Source organism: Mytilus trossulus, unplaced genomic scaffold (assembly GCF_036588685.1).
Source record: "Mytilus trossulus isolate FHL-02 unplaced genomic scaffold, PNRI_Mtr1.1.1.hap1 h1tg000244l__unscaffolded, whole genome shotgun sequence".
Taxonomy (NCBI): Eukaryota; Metazoa; Mollusca; class Bivalvia; order Mytilida; family Mytilidae; genus Mytilus; species Mytilus trossulus.
The window spans coordinates 166,193-179,846 of NW_026963317.1; the positions used below are offsets into that span (position 1 = coordinate 166,193).

The 13,654-nt window shown below is 31.1% G+C and overlaps 1 protein-coding gene across 1 annotated transcript; it reads right to left on the bottom strand.

The window, feature by feature from the left end:
* Positions 1 to 11,832: 11,832 nt before the first annotated feature.
* Positions 11,833 to 13,438, bottom strand: LOC134701459 (thyrotropin-releasing hormone receptor-like). The gene has a single exon (XM_063562614.1). The coding sequence runs from the start codon at positions 12,956 to 12,958 to the stop codon at positions 11,864 to 11,866; it is 1,095 nt and encodes a 364-aa protein (XP_063418684.1). The 5' UTR covers positions 12,959 to 13,438; the 3' UTR covers positions 11,833 to 11,863.
* Between the last annotated feature and the right edge of the window lie 216 nt (positions 13,439 to 13,654).

A 13,654-nucleotide genomic window follows, 5' to 3' on the forward strand; every position in this document is an offset into this window, starting at 1 on the left:
TGAAGCACGATTTCTCCGAATGTCATGCGTAATATTCATTGTTGATAATGGAGAAAATATTTCAAAATACTTTTTGTTAAGAAACAAGTAACAAAACTTATCAAACAGGTTGGCAACGTTGCTTCTGATATTTCCAACGATACTTGGTTATCTGTAGGATAATAATATCCAGATATATAAACGTTTTCAATTGTTTGTCTTAATATTGAGGCTGCTGCATAAAATAAATGCATACCGGTTTGTTCGTTGGTTTTTGGTGAAGCCACATGTTATTAAGTCGGCTTTTATCTCAAGCATTTCTAATGTTATTTGCTGTCTTAACAGAGTCTCAAAAAAAAAACATCTCTAGCAAACACAATGCTAGATTTACCTTGTCCTTGTTGAGCAAAAAATACAATGGCATCCCTGTAGCTCCTCTCAAATTTAGCCTTAAGTTTAGAGGAATTGCAGTATGTCTTACTTGTTTTATCAGGCAAAAAAGACTGATACATTGTCAAAAGTGAAGACGATACAAGAGACAAGAGACTATGTCACGAATAACGTCTCTGTCTAGAATTTCAACTACTTCTAAATACCAAATTTTATGCAGATTGATCAGTGGATTTTGATCTATATGACAAGTATGTGGTCAGAAATGCTGCGTAATACACTGCATTAATGAACAAAATTAATTATATTGCTCTATTCAATTTATCATTTCATAGTCGCATACTCTAAAAACAGCATCTTTAAGATTTACTAACCTTTCAGCAAATGAAATTGTATGTAATGTTTTCATTCTTTTGTGATACTTTTTTTGCAAATAATATACTTTCAATTGATATATCGTGATCATTTTTTTCAGACAACTAACAATTAGATAAATCGGAATTTGTATCTGGTGTTTCCTTTACAGCTGAAGATTATGTTACTGATTTTAAATTCTACTTACTTGTGTAGCTTTTATAACATGATCTAGGATACCTAAATATGGGCAATTCACTTGCTGTTTCATTGCAGAATTCATTCAAATAACTAGACAACTTTTCTGCAGCATTTATTAAGACTTTTTCGTCAAAATTCTGTTGATCTTGTTAAAACTTTATCAATTTTGACAACACAAACTTCCACTATCCTTTTTTTTTTGTCATATGGTGGGACCAGTTTTAACGAGATTATTAATTGTCCATTTGATTGAATTAAAAACAAATCAAACACACATGAAAACCAATAAACCCAACAGTGATATTCACTTCTCCAGTTAATAAATTCAACAAAAACGAATAAACAACAATACCAAACAACATAAATTAATCACAAGGCTTCGGAAATTATAAAAATGAACAAAAAATAAGCTCGAAAATGACTACAAATGACCTTCGCTAAATCGCTGAATGTGGTACCATAAGGGACGACATCAAAAGTTCAATGTAGGATAAAAAAAAAACTTAATTAACGTAGTTTTTTCACTGACCCCCCTTTCCCCTCTTAACTTAATTTGGGAAAAATTGGTTTACCAATAGGGATATATGTAAAAATCGATTTTAGATATACAAAACTTGCAGAATTTTTATCCTTTTTTTTTTTTTTTTTTTTAACAAACAAACAAATATTTTATTTGCCAATCACGGCGCCCAGAATGAGCAGAATAATTATAATATAATTTTCAAACATAATGTAAAGTAAATTCAAAATAGGTTAAACAAAGTACATAATATGATTGATTTTGATTTAGTTGATTGATATAATATTAAAGAAAATGAAGTAGGCAATTTGTAAATAATAAACATATATAATACAATATGACCAATAGTCTGTTATTCTGGTCCCTTTATTGGACAGCACACCTCGTGGTATATACTAATAATTTATCAAATGTAAAAGAAATAACTTATGTAAATGCATATTTGATCATACATAATTTTATATAGAGAAATCTAATTTAATATTGTATTTCTGTTTATATTTAAATAAAATATCCTACATCGATCTTTTGATGTCGTCCCTAACTATAAACCACAACAATGTCGGTAAATCTGTGACGAATATTCGGATTTGAAATCTGTATAAAAAGCAGATATTTAGCCAAATATTTGTCTTATTAGGAATTAACTTCAAAAATGAAATCGGGTCGATTGAAGTTTTATACGGCGGCTTCACTGTTGTGCCTTTAAAATGCACCTATACTGCACGCGCAGATAATACTTAGATTAAAAACGATGATTTTTCAGTGTTATTTTCAACCATTTTCAGATGCAGAGAAAATTATATCTAGCACTATTTGGAAATACCCTTACATTGTATGAATACTGCACGTGCAGATAATGCTAGATGAAAAACGATGATTTTTCAGTGTTATTTTCAACCATTTTCAGATGCAGAGAAAATTATATCTAGCACTATTTGGAAATACCCTTACATTGTATGAAGTTCAAGGGACTGTGCAATATTTATCTGAGGGTGGGGCCGGTGCAAACATGGACGGGGCACATACTTTTTTATGCAAATTATGAGCGAGGCGACAAGTTTTTTTTAAGAAACATTTGGCGGGGCGCACACTTTTAAAACCCCTTTGCGTGTGCATAAAAAATAATTAAATCAGAGTAAAAAAGATTAAAACTATTTATTAAAATCAAATTGAATAACAGCACATTTAACATATCGATGGCTTGAGATAATGTTAGTTCATATACTTATATATTATCTGAATGCAACATGTTTAAAGGTCTAAATGTTCTTTTCAATACATATATTTGTGATTTCTATGAGAAAAAAATAACTTAAAAAAAAAAAACACAATATAATCTAAAACAAATTAGCCTAATACAGTGCTTCAATATATTTCTGTGTGTTTATGCTTTTAATTATCATTTAAAAAAAATGAAATACTGACCAACATATAAATGTATAAAATGTTCATGTACAATGTATATACAACCTATTTGTACACATGTACATGTATATTGTACTCACATTTTTGTTTATAAAAGTAAAGGAGAATCAAAACATTAAACTCAAATGTATTAAAATGAAAAAAAAGAAATTTGAAACTAAAACAATGTAAAATAAGAAAAATAAATGTTTGGCACTTTAAAAAAATATCAAATTGCTTTTAATATAGTACATTATTATTATCTGTATAAATAAAATATCTGGAAAACTATTAACAATGGTTTGTAAATTAAACATAACATAACATATGGAAAATAAATGCTTAAACTTTAATAAAATAACAAAATTAAATTCTTAAACATTAAAAGAATTACAACTTAAATTTGGGTTGTGTAAATACCACTAGAGGATTGAACACATAGCTATTTGACTGATAGTTTGGAATTAGCTTCAGAAAATGTACAGTTGTTCTTTAATAGCAAAGCAAAGCAAGAAAAATTTGAAACTAAAATATGAAAAATAAATGTTTGGCACTTTTAATTTTAAAGAAAATATAAAATTACTTACAAATAAATGTACATAATTATTGAGCATTGTCTGTATAAATAAAATATCTGGAAAACTATAAATTAAACATATTACAAAACAAATGGTAAAACATAAAAACAACTTTTATAATTGTATTGTAAAGAAACATGATAAATCTTAAACATAACAAATTTACAGTGTGTTTAAAATTAAATTCTTAAACATTATTAAGACTTACAGTATGTTGTATTGTAAATAAATTCTTAAACTATAAAACAAGTTAAATTTGAGTGTGTGGTGTAAATACCACTAGAAGATTAAACACACAGCTATTTGACTGATAGTTTGGAATAAGCTTTGAAACATGCAAGTTGTTCTTAGCAAAGCAAAGCAAAAAATGGTTAATTTAAATAACAATTATGCCATAGTACTGTTAAAATTTTCTCTTTTTTGCTTTGCCAAGAACAACTGTACATCTTCTAAAGCTGATTCGGCAAAGCAACCATCCTTGACCAATAATTCTAAACAATCTGTCAAATATCTATGTGTTAAATCTTCTAGTGGTATTTCTAAGCTGGTAATTTGAGGAATGCCATATGTTGGACTATAATAATCCCCATCTGCATCCCCTCCAAGTGATATAATACATTTAAAACTTTATTTTAGCATATGTTGCTTTCTCCTTTTTTCTGATTTTAATTTGTTTTTCTTTTCGCATCAGAGATCCTTGATGGCTTATTTTTATGCACCCAAATTGCTAGATATTTCTTTTCATATTTGTCTAAACTATTGTTTAAATCCATTAATTGTGTCTTTAAAGTTGCTAGTTCCTTCTTTATGTAGTTGTTAAAGGTATGGTGGCAATCTCTACCTGATTTCAATTTTCTGCCACTATTTATGAAAAGACTTGAATCATGGTTTGTGACTTCTGATTCAATCATCTCGACAAGCACTTTAAGATTCTCAGTGGTATCCCTGTTGTTTTTAATGATAGATCTATCTCCAGGTTTTGGTGTGTAATGATCACCTGATATCATAAATTTGCCAACACAGGCAGGATTTTCACTAATAATATACTTGATTTTTTTACTGATAGATGCAATTTTGTCATTTATGTTCAACTGACGGCTTCTTTCCATTATTAATGCCTTCTTGAATTGCTTTGGGTCTGGATAAAATGGCCAAAAGCTCTGATAGAATTCAGGAAGAATCGAATTATAATAAATTCCTGATGGCCTTGTTGGGCAATTTATCCAGCCCAAAGCTGTGTTTTCCCATGGCTTGCATCTGGGTTTTATAGAAGAAGCAGGAACCTCATTTAAATCTTAAAATAGAAAACAAAAACATATAAATAATTGAACATCAACAAAAGAGACAAGATGAAGGGGCTAAAGGATTTGAAGATTATGACTGGGTAGACATGTTTGAAAATAATAATATTGATAAACAAACAGTGTCTATTCTTGACAAATACATAATTCATAAACAGCTGGGCTATTTTAAACATAAGCATGAGAAGGTCCAGGCAGTTAAGAGAGCAATTGCATCAAATCTGGTAGTTGAGGAGGAGGAATTAGTTGATGATGAAAATGACGATCTTGTTATGGAACAGTATGAATCTGAATCTGAAATAGACACTGACGCTGGATCTGTCTCTGAAGCTGAATCGGACTCTGAACAAGATGCTATTAACCATTCTGCATGTTCTGATAGTGACATTGAAAGAGGGATAACCCCAGTGATAACAACTAGATCTAATAGACAAATTCGTGTTCCATCACGATTTCATGACTTTTTTTTTAAAGTAAACTGTTTTATAAAATACATAAAAATGAGTTATCACAAGCCTGGTAGTTAGCACATATGTGTTGACACAATATATGAATGACATAGTTAAATTTATAAATTTACAGTTTGCAAATTTTGAATTCATTGAAAAATTAAGGATTTTCTTCCTCAGGCATAGATAATTCCTCAGCCTCATTTGGGATACTTTTTTGGTATTTTTGGTCCTCAAGCTCTTCAATTTTATACTTGATTTGGCTATTTCACAATTTTTTAAAATTTATATAGTTTTGTCAATATCTCAAAATAAATACTTCTTCAAAAGTTTATAAAAAATAGTAAAAATGTTGGGTAAACCCTTATTAAAGTTGAATTTCATAATTCCAAGGAAAGTATATCATGTATATCAATGAATATAAAAAAAATGTATAGAAACATTCTAGTGGCAGTATAAAATATTATTTTCAAAACACAATTAAAATGTGTTATAAAATCTTTATAATATTGAAATATATGCATTTGAGTTGATATATTAACTCTGATATACATGTGTTATTGAATGTTGTGCATTTGAGTTAAAAAAATATCATGTTTCCATATGTGTGTTTTATTTTTTTCAAGCGGGGCAAGGACTTTTTTTGTAATTAATTGAAGCGGGGCAGGAACTTTTTTTTAAATAAATTTTGGCGGGGCATAAAGTTTTTTTTTAATAAATATTTGCTGTACACCGGCCCCACCCTCAGATAAATATTGCACAGTCCCCAAGAATAACTGTATTTACCAATTTCATTCACAAAATATTTTTAGAACGGGTTTGTTGTGAAATTTGACTACCGAATCGGCAGTGGGGTATTCGATGCAAGTTAGGTAACGTCAGTAAAGGCTATTTTTTTACGTCATTTGTACCACATTTGATATTTACGACAAACATTTTTCTAAAGCTGAATAATCGATAGACAATTTAAGACCATAAAATTCCATGAGGTATATAGGTAATTTAAAATCGTTAACTAAGCGACTTTTTTAACATTCGCCGCTCCACCATATTGAACAAACTTAAAGCCATACATATGACATCTTTATCCCATTTCATTTCCTTCCTAATTTTCATGTTAGATGCTACTATTTGTGATTGTATAAGTGTTAAAGACTTTAATTAATTGTACCAAAATTTCCTCTTTTGACAGTTTGACGGTTGAATTTTCCTTATCTACAGATTGCTACTTTTTCTTCTTATCATGTACAAATTGTAAACATTTTTTGCAGAAGTTTACTCGCACAGGCAAGAAACGCCTGTAGTCTTGATGCCTCAAAATATGCCTACTTACACCGCCAGTATTACAGATTTCCTTCGAATATTTCAAACTTGTAGAAAAAGATTGTTCTTCTTGAGATTGTATTTCGTACCCTTGGCATGGATGAAGTAGTTTCATGCAGCGAAATATAGCAGGTATTGAGGTAAGTGTATGCTCAAAATTGTGTGGAATATAAAACATAGAAAGGTCGACTTTACTATTATCTATTAGTAATGTTAACTGATTACTGGAACTCATGGTTAAATGTATGACTGAGTTTTGTGCATTAAATGTTATGTCAAAAAATTTTCCAAATGTAACACATAACATGCTTTTCTTGAATATAAACCAGTCATATGGTATAAACTTTGGAATGTCCTCAAATGATATTTTGCTGACAGATTTTTTTTTAATAGCAATATTTATATAACTTTGCATAGTTTTCCCACTTTTATGACATCTAACACTAGATTTCTTGACATCTGGAAACAGATTTTTGATTAAATTGGCCACGTATTTTGAAGTTATAATATCTTTAGTGGTATTTTGTTCCTGAACTGTCCTGTACATGAAGTCTAAGGAAGTGTTGCTGTTCACCTCAATAACAAGATTGTCTGCTAGCCTACAATTATTTTAACACTAATAAATTGACATGTACTTTGAGGTTTGATTGCACATCTGAGATGGACCCCTTTTTTCATCCCTTAATTGGTTTTTTTTAAATGTAGCTATTTTAAACACTTCAGTTGGTCACTTTAACCATTGTTGTCTTCCTTTCACATTATTTTTAACATTCATTTCATGAGGAGTAATTTGATATATATTACACCCTTATAACCTTTATAACTTTAGAAATGTACCCTTTTTGGCCCCTTCATTAGATAATGTTAACCTTTTAACTTGCATTTCGCATTTTTTCATAGGCAAATCAAAGGGGGGGGGTCTTTGGGTGCCTGTCCCCCCTTTTGTGGAAAAAATTTGATTGATTATAAAGGGAATCACTGAAGCATGACTACTTTATGAAAAGTTCTGGATCCGCCACTTATTTTTAAATATACCTTCAGGACAAGTTATTTGATATATTGCACCCCTACCTTACCTTATCTTTTGAAAGGTATTCCTTAATTGGATAATGTTAACCTTTTAACCTACATTTCACATTATTTCTAACATACCTTCAGGACAAGTTATTTGATATATTACACCCCTAACTAACCTTGATTTTTGAAATGTATCCCTTTTGATCCCTTAATGTGCTTGTGGTATTCTTCTACTTGTCTTAATGAATTTTTTTTATATAAAATTGTGTCTTAATCATATTGAATCACTTGTAATCATTTGTATGTAATTAATGTTGAGTGTTCTGCTCTCTGTGGGCGCTTTGATAAGCAATTAAATATATTTGATTTGATTTGATTTGTCGTTCAAAGTATTTTCAAAATTATAATAGACCAAGAAAAGAATGACGGCATCTTTAAAAGTAGAGCCACGTCATATGTACCAAAACACAAAAAGTCACATTTAAAACACCGGCAAAAATGAAAGTAAGCAAACTCATCATAGATACCAGGATTAAAATTTATATTTATGCAAGACAAAAGACTCATTAGTGACGCTTGAATCGAAACATGTTTAAAAGGCCAGATAGAGTACTAAGTTGAAGAGCATTGTGAACCAAAAATTCAAACACACCGGCAAAAAAGAAAGATAATACAAACAACTCATTCACGGGATGTGTAAGTACCGAGCCACGTCAAATGCATATCACCGAAAACAGAACAAACAGTAAAAGAAATATTAATAATAGAACAAAGACAAATAAAAGAACAGTATAACACGTTATTAAAACGATATACAACGCAGAATCTATTCATCAAGAGCATGTATTAATTGTGAAGTTATGATTTTATTCGTTTATAGTGTATTAATATACTTTTTTGATTGAGTTAAGCCTCTCAATTGATATTTCATCGTGTGTTTTTCTATGTTGTGATGTTATGCTATTGTTTCAGAAAAGGGAGAGGGCAGTTTGGTACCATTTAAACGTTTAATTCCGCTGCAAATATTTGCACCTGTCCTAAGTCAGGAATCTGATGTACAGTAGTTGTCATTTGTTTAAGAAATTTATAAAAAAAAAAAAAACTGTTGATAAGTTTCATTTAAGATATTTACTATTTGAAAATCAAAGCTACCTTAACCTAGGACAGTGGTGTCACAACATGATATTAGAACAAACGATAAAATCAGTAGAAAAATCAGATCAGTATTATATAAATTAAATCGAATTAACAACTGAGTTTTAAAGTTTTTTCTTCTGGTGTACTGTTACATCACTTGGGTATGCTGAGCGTTCGCAAACCTGTAAAACCCCGCCATATTCTTTGAGTGCCTGTCCCAAGTCAGAAGCCTGTGGTTCAGTGGTTGTCGTTGGTTCATATTTGTATGTCGAAAAAAGTTTTGGTACAAAGAAATAAAATTGAAATGGGAAATGTGTCAAAGCGACAACCGACCACAGAGCATACAACAGCCGAAGGCCACCAATGGGTCTTCAATAAAGCGAGAAACTCCCGCATCCGGAGGCGTCCTTCAGCTGGCCCCTTAAAACATACGTATATGTATACTAGTTCAGTGATAATTGACGGCATACTAAACTCCGAATTATACACAAGAAACTACAGTCCTTTTATAGCCGACAATACTGGGGTTTTTTTCCTTGTTGAAGGCCGTTAGGTTGCCTTTATTGCTAGCATTAATTTCATGTGAACTTTAGTGGATAGTTGTCTCATAAGCACTTACACTATATCGCCTTTTTTATTCAGTCCAAATCAAAAATATATACAATAGGACACTGACCATGTTAGTTATAACTTTTACTGTATCAGTGTATATTGAACTAGATGCTAGTTTTGACAATTTAAAGCTCTACAGTAATACTTGTATTTTCATCACAGTACCGAGCTGCTGGCTACTGGGCTTTTGATGTACTCTTAATGACAGAGCAATTACTTGCCACAAGCAAGATCGGTCTTAAATAATTGGCAGCCAGTCACCGTATTGTAGGCTATTAAAAGCATCGTCAGTGCTTCGGTACTGATATGATTAAACAAACGTAACTAAAATTGTCCATTAATAAATTTGGAAATTCTGAAACTAAGGTTTCAACTCCCTGTGGCAAAATTGGCTTTAGATGAATTTGGCTATTTATTTAAGGAATTTTTACATTTCAAATGTTTGGCTTTGATGGGTGCTGATGAAGGTAAATCCGAAGTAGTGCTTCGGACGCAAGAAATTATTAAACGTGTTGTTTTAATTTTTTTATAATCGACACTTACCAAACTTGAAATTAACAATCGTATTTGTCTGGTCTTGTATTTCAGCGACAGTGACCGTTTAACTGAGTGTATATTTGCATGACGTGTAATGTATGTTTAACAGGAGACTCTTGATCTTTTCAGCGACGTTCCTGTTCTCGCTCCTTTTGGAGTGCATGCGATTTCCTTGGTTTTGCCGTGTACCTTGATTTATAGAGATTTGAACATTTCTAGTCTAATGGCGACTTGACTTTATTTATAAAAGAATATTGCAGAAAGTATAACCACTTCGATTTCAAATAAAAGTATTGTGTCTTCTTGTGCGATATTTGTGATTTGTTTATCATTGAATTTTACTGAAGTCGTAGGTTTGCTCTTTTACATTGTTTTTTTTTTTCATTCAAGATTCGTTTATAACATACGCCGATGCATATTGGTTTGTGCATTCTTAAAAGGACGTTCGTTTCTTGTAATTGGTCATACATTCGTGCTTTGATGTGTGGATAGTAAGGATCTCAACTTGGTGAAGAACTATTTATCGAATACTTGTTGGTTTTATCGAGCTATACTCAAGTACCCGCTCGGAAAAAATATGTTCTTAATTGGCTAACGATAAATCGCATTTTACGCTTTTTTATAAGCCTGATACCTTTGATAACTAAAATATTTCCATAATGGGCAAACGATAAATCGCATTCTACGCTTTATTACAAGCCTGGGCCTGGTTTTCGAAAGTATCATAAGATAATGTCCTAAGATATATCTAGGGACATATTTTATGATCATCTTATGACTATCATATGATATGTCATATGATGTAAATCAAAGCTGTCTAAGAGAGTCATTGCTATGATGCTGTTAAGACTGTCATAATTGAGTTCGGAACATTATTTTCTATTATTTTGAATTACTATTAAAAAGTGATAAATATAAATATAAAAATGAAAAGTATGAACATATTAATTATTACCATTCTTAATATTTACAAATATATTATTTTTCTATTATAATGAACATGAAATTTTATACAAAAAGGAATTGTCATATGATTTGATAATATTTTTTAAACTTCGCTTTCGTGTATTATCATACATGCATTGTTATTTAACTGTGATTACTTTTTAGATTCGGTACATCGAGTACCCGCTTAACGACATGCCCGTGTACATACATTAATATAGTAGTACCATTAACTATACTAGGAACGAAATAATATGTATATTTGTTATACAAAACCGTGAGTTAGAAAAGAATCCAAATTGTATGCTGCAGGAGATTCAAATTTTAATTCACGTAATTGAGAAAAATAAAATCTTTACTATTTAGCTTACTGAGAAACAACACAACACATATTTTTATTGCAATTAACATGAAATTATACTTGAAAAGTAATTTAAATTTTAGTTGACCATCAGTTTATAAGACCATCATAAGTCATGTCGCGAGGGGTCTTAAGTTTACGACAAAAGCTATGACAAATCGTAACATGGGACACTTTCGAAAACATATCTTACGACTGTGAAATTCCATAAGACCATCATAAGACAGGTCTTAGCCATAAGATACTTTCAAAAACTAGGCCCCTGATTACTTTGATAACTAGTTACCTTAGCTGGTCGTTGGCTTATTCACATTACATCCTCAGTTTCTTTGTCTAGACAGGAATTGTCTACCATAATAGTAGTTAAATCTCTATATGTTTCAATCAATTAAAAAAAAGGGACTCACTATGACTTTGGGATATGGAATGGCAATGAAAGCTTTTCACATGTATATTACAGTTCCACCATCAATTCGACATAGTCAACTATACAAAGACGCATGTATTTTCTTAACAATCATATTTATATAATCCCAATAATTTTCACTGTCTGTTTGAATTGTTGAAAAATGAAAAAGAAGAATATAAATACTATTTTATTTGTTGTTGAACAAAATTGGAAATTAATTTTCAGACCTTTTTATATATTTTTCATTATTTTAAAAAGGAAATGTACCTTTTTTTCTATTATAAGCAGTGTAGAGGAATAAATATTCGAAATGCACAGCAAATATAGATTAGTGATTACTTTATCAGTCTTTCCCAAACATTTTTTTCACTTCTACTCGGAAAGCCGTATCGAACACTCCATATATAAAAGGATTGCACAAATGATTAACCATGTACATTCTACGTAATACTAGGCATATGTGAAAAGAAACAGAGGAAAGGTTTTTCCAAAACGAAGGGTTGTTTGTTTCGAGAACTATAAGGGTCCACGCAGGTAAGTAAGCCAGAAATCCGACTATAGATATCGTCATAAACATGAGAGATATTTTGAATGCACCGTTTTGTTGATTAGACTTCGTGTGCTTTCCCGATGCTTCGGTATTTGGAGTTGCAGTTTCTAGTTCAGATTCTCCTGATGAGGGTTGCATAATCATTTGTATTTTCGGATCAGTCCTATCTTTCTTTTCCACATGTTTCATCTTCCTTGCATTCTTAATAATGACTTTTGCTATTAATATGTACAGTATTGTTATTAAAAACACATCGCCACATGAGACGATAAACCAGAATCCTTGGAAAATCTTTAACAATTTCAGCTTTGTTTGGGAACCAGGGAGTTTACTGCACTGGCAGCCAGTAACATTAAAATAAGGATTCTTTATTTCAACAGGTCCATAGTACAAGAGCAGTGGTATATACAATACGACTGATACCAGTACACAAATCATAACAGAACGACGCATCCATTTCAAATTCATTTGCCTCTTAAAGGGTCTGCATATTTTCAAATATCGTTGTATTGCAATAACACCCAAAAGATATAGTGAAGTGCTTATAGTTACATAGCTCGAATATTTTAACACTTTACATACTCCGAATCCCGGAAAAATCACGTGCCTTGTGTTCTGTGTTAGATTGTACGCTCCAGATATTAACAACGCGACCGTATCAACCCAAGCAAGCGGCACATTGAAATATCGTCCATTTGTCTTCTTGCTAAGGCGAAACTGATAGACAAATATAACGGCTAAATTGCCCGGAACTCCTATTAATAGAAAAATCGACAGCAAGATAGTATTTGGTGTTAGATATTCCGTGTTTTGTTCATTCCAATAAAGCATGTACGCTCGATGTTTAATGTCTTTTGAAATATCACTGATGTTTTCATTCATTGTCATAAGTTAAAGCGTGAATTCTTATTCATATTGTGATTATATACGTAAATATACTTCCGCTTCTATGAAGTCAACACATAATTTTAGGGAATAAGCGCCATAGTTATGTTTTATTGTACCAGTTTTAAAAAAGTTCACACGGAAACATAAAAAAAAATTGAAGGATGCAATAGTTGTAATTCCAAACGCTATTTTTTCCGGGTCGGTTTCATATTCCCATCAGTTTATTTTGTGTTTACCCCAAACTGTCAACAGGAACTAGTTTTAATCCGCAAAACGTAAAAGTATCAAAATAACAAGTAACATTATGTTGGAAAACTAATGTCGCAAAAACTAAACGTAGCGTCTATCATAAAAAAGAAAAATCTTGTGCAAATCAGATAACAGTCCTTATAGCATTCAATCTTCCTTTGAAAACCCGCCAATTTAACAAATTGGCTTCAAATTGAAAACGTTTGAAACAGTAACGGCAACAGTAGCTTACATCTGTTCAATAGTCACAATTCAATTAGGCAAAAACAAAAACCCATAATGTGCCTCCATAACTTTGCAAGTGAGCTTCCTTGTGGTATTATAATAACATTTGCATTTCCGGAATATTACACAATATATTATTGTTATGGTTCTTAGAGGTTTTTATCTGTTATAAAAGTACGTACTTGAACGTTACTTAGATTTTGGACAGTTGTCTCATTGACA

Bases quoted from the DNA above. Each gene is read 5' to 3' on its own strand.
- LOC134701459 (XM_063562614.1), bottom strand. From the start codon at position 12,958: ATGACAATGAATGAAAACATCAGTGATATTTCAAAAGACATTAAACAT.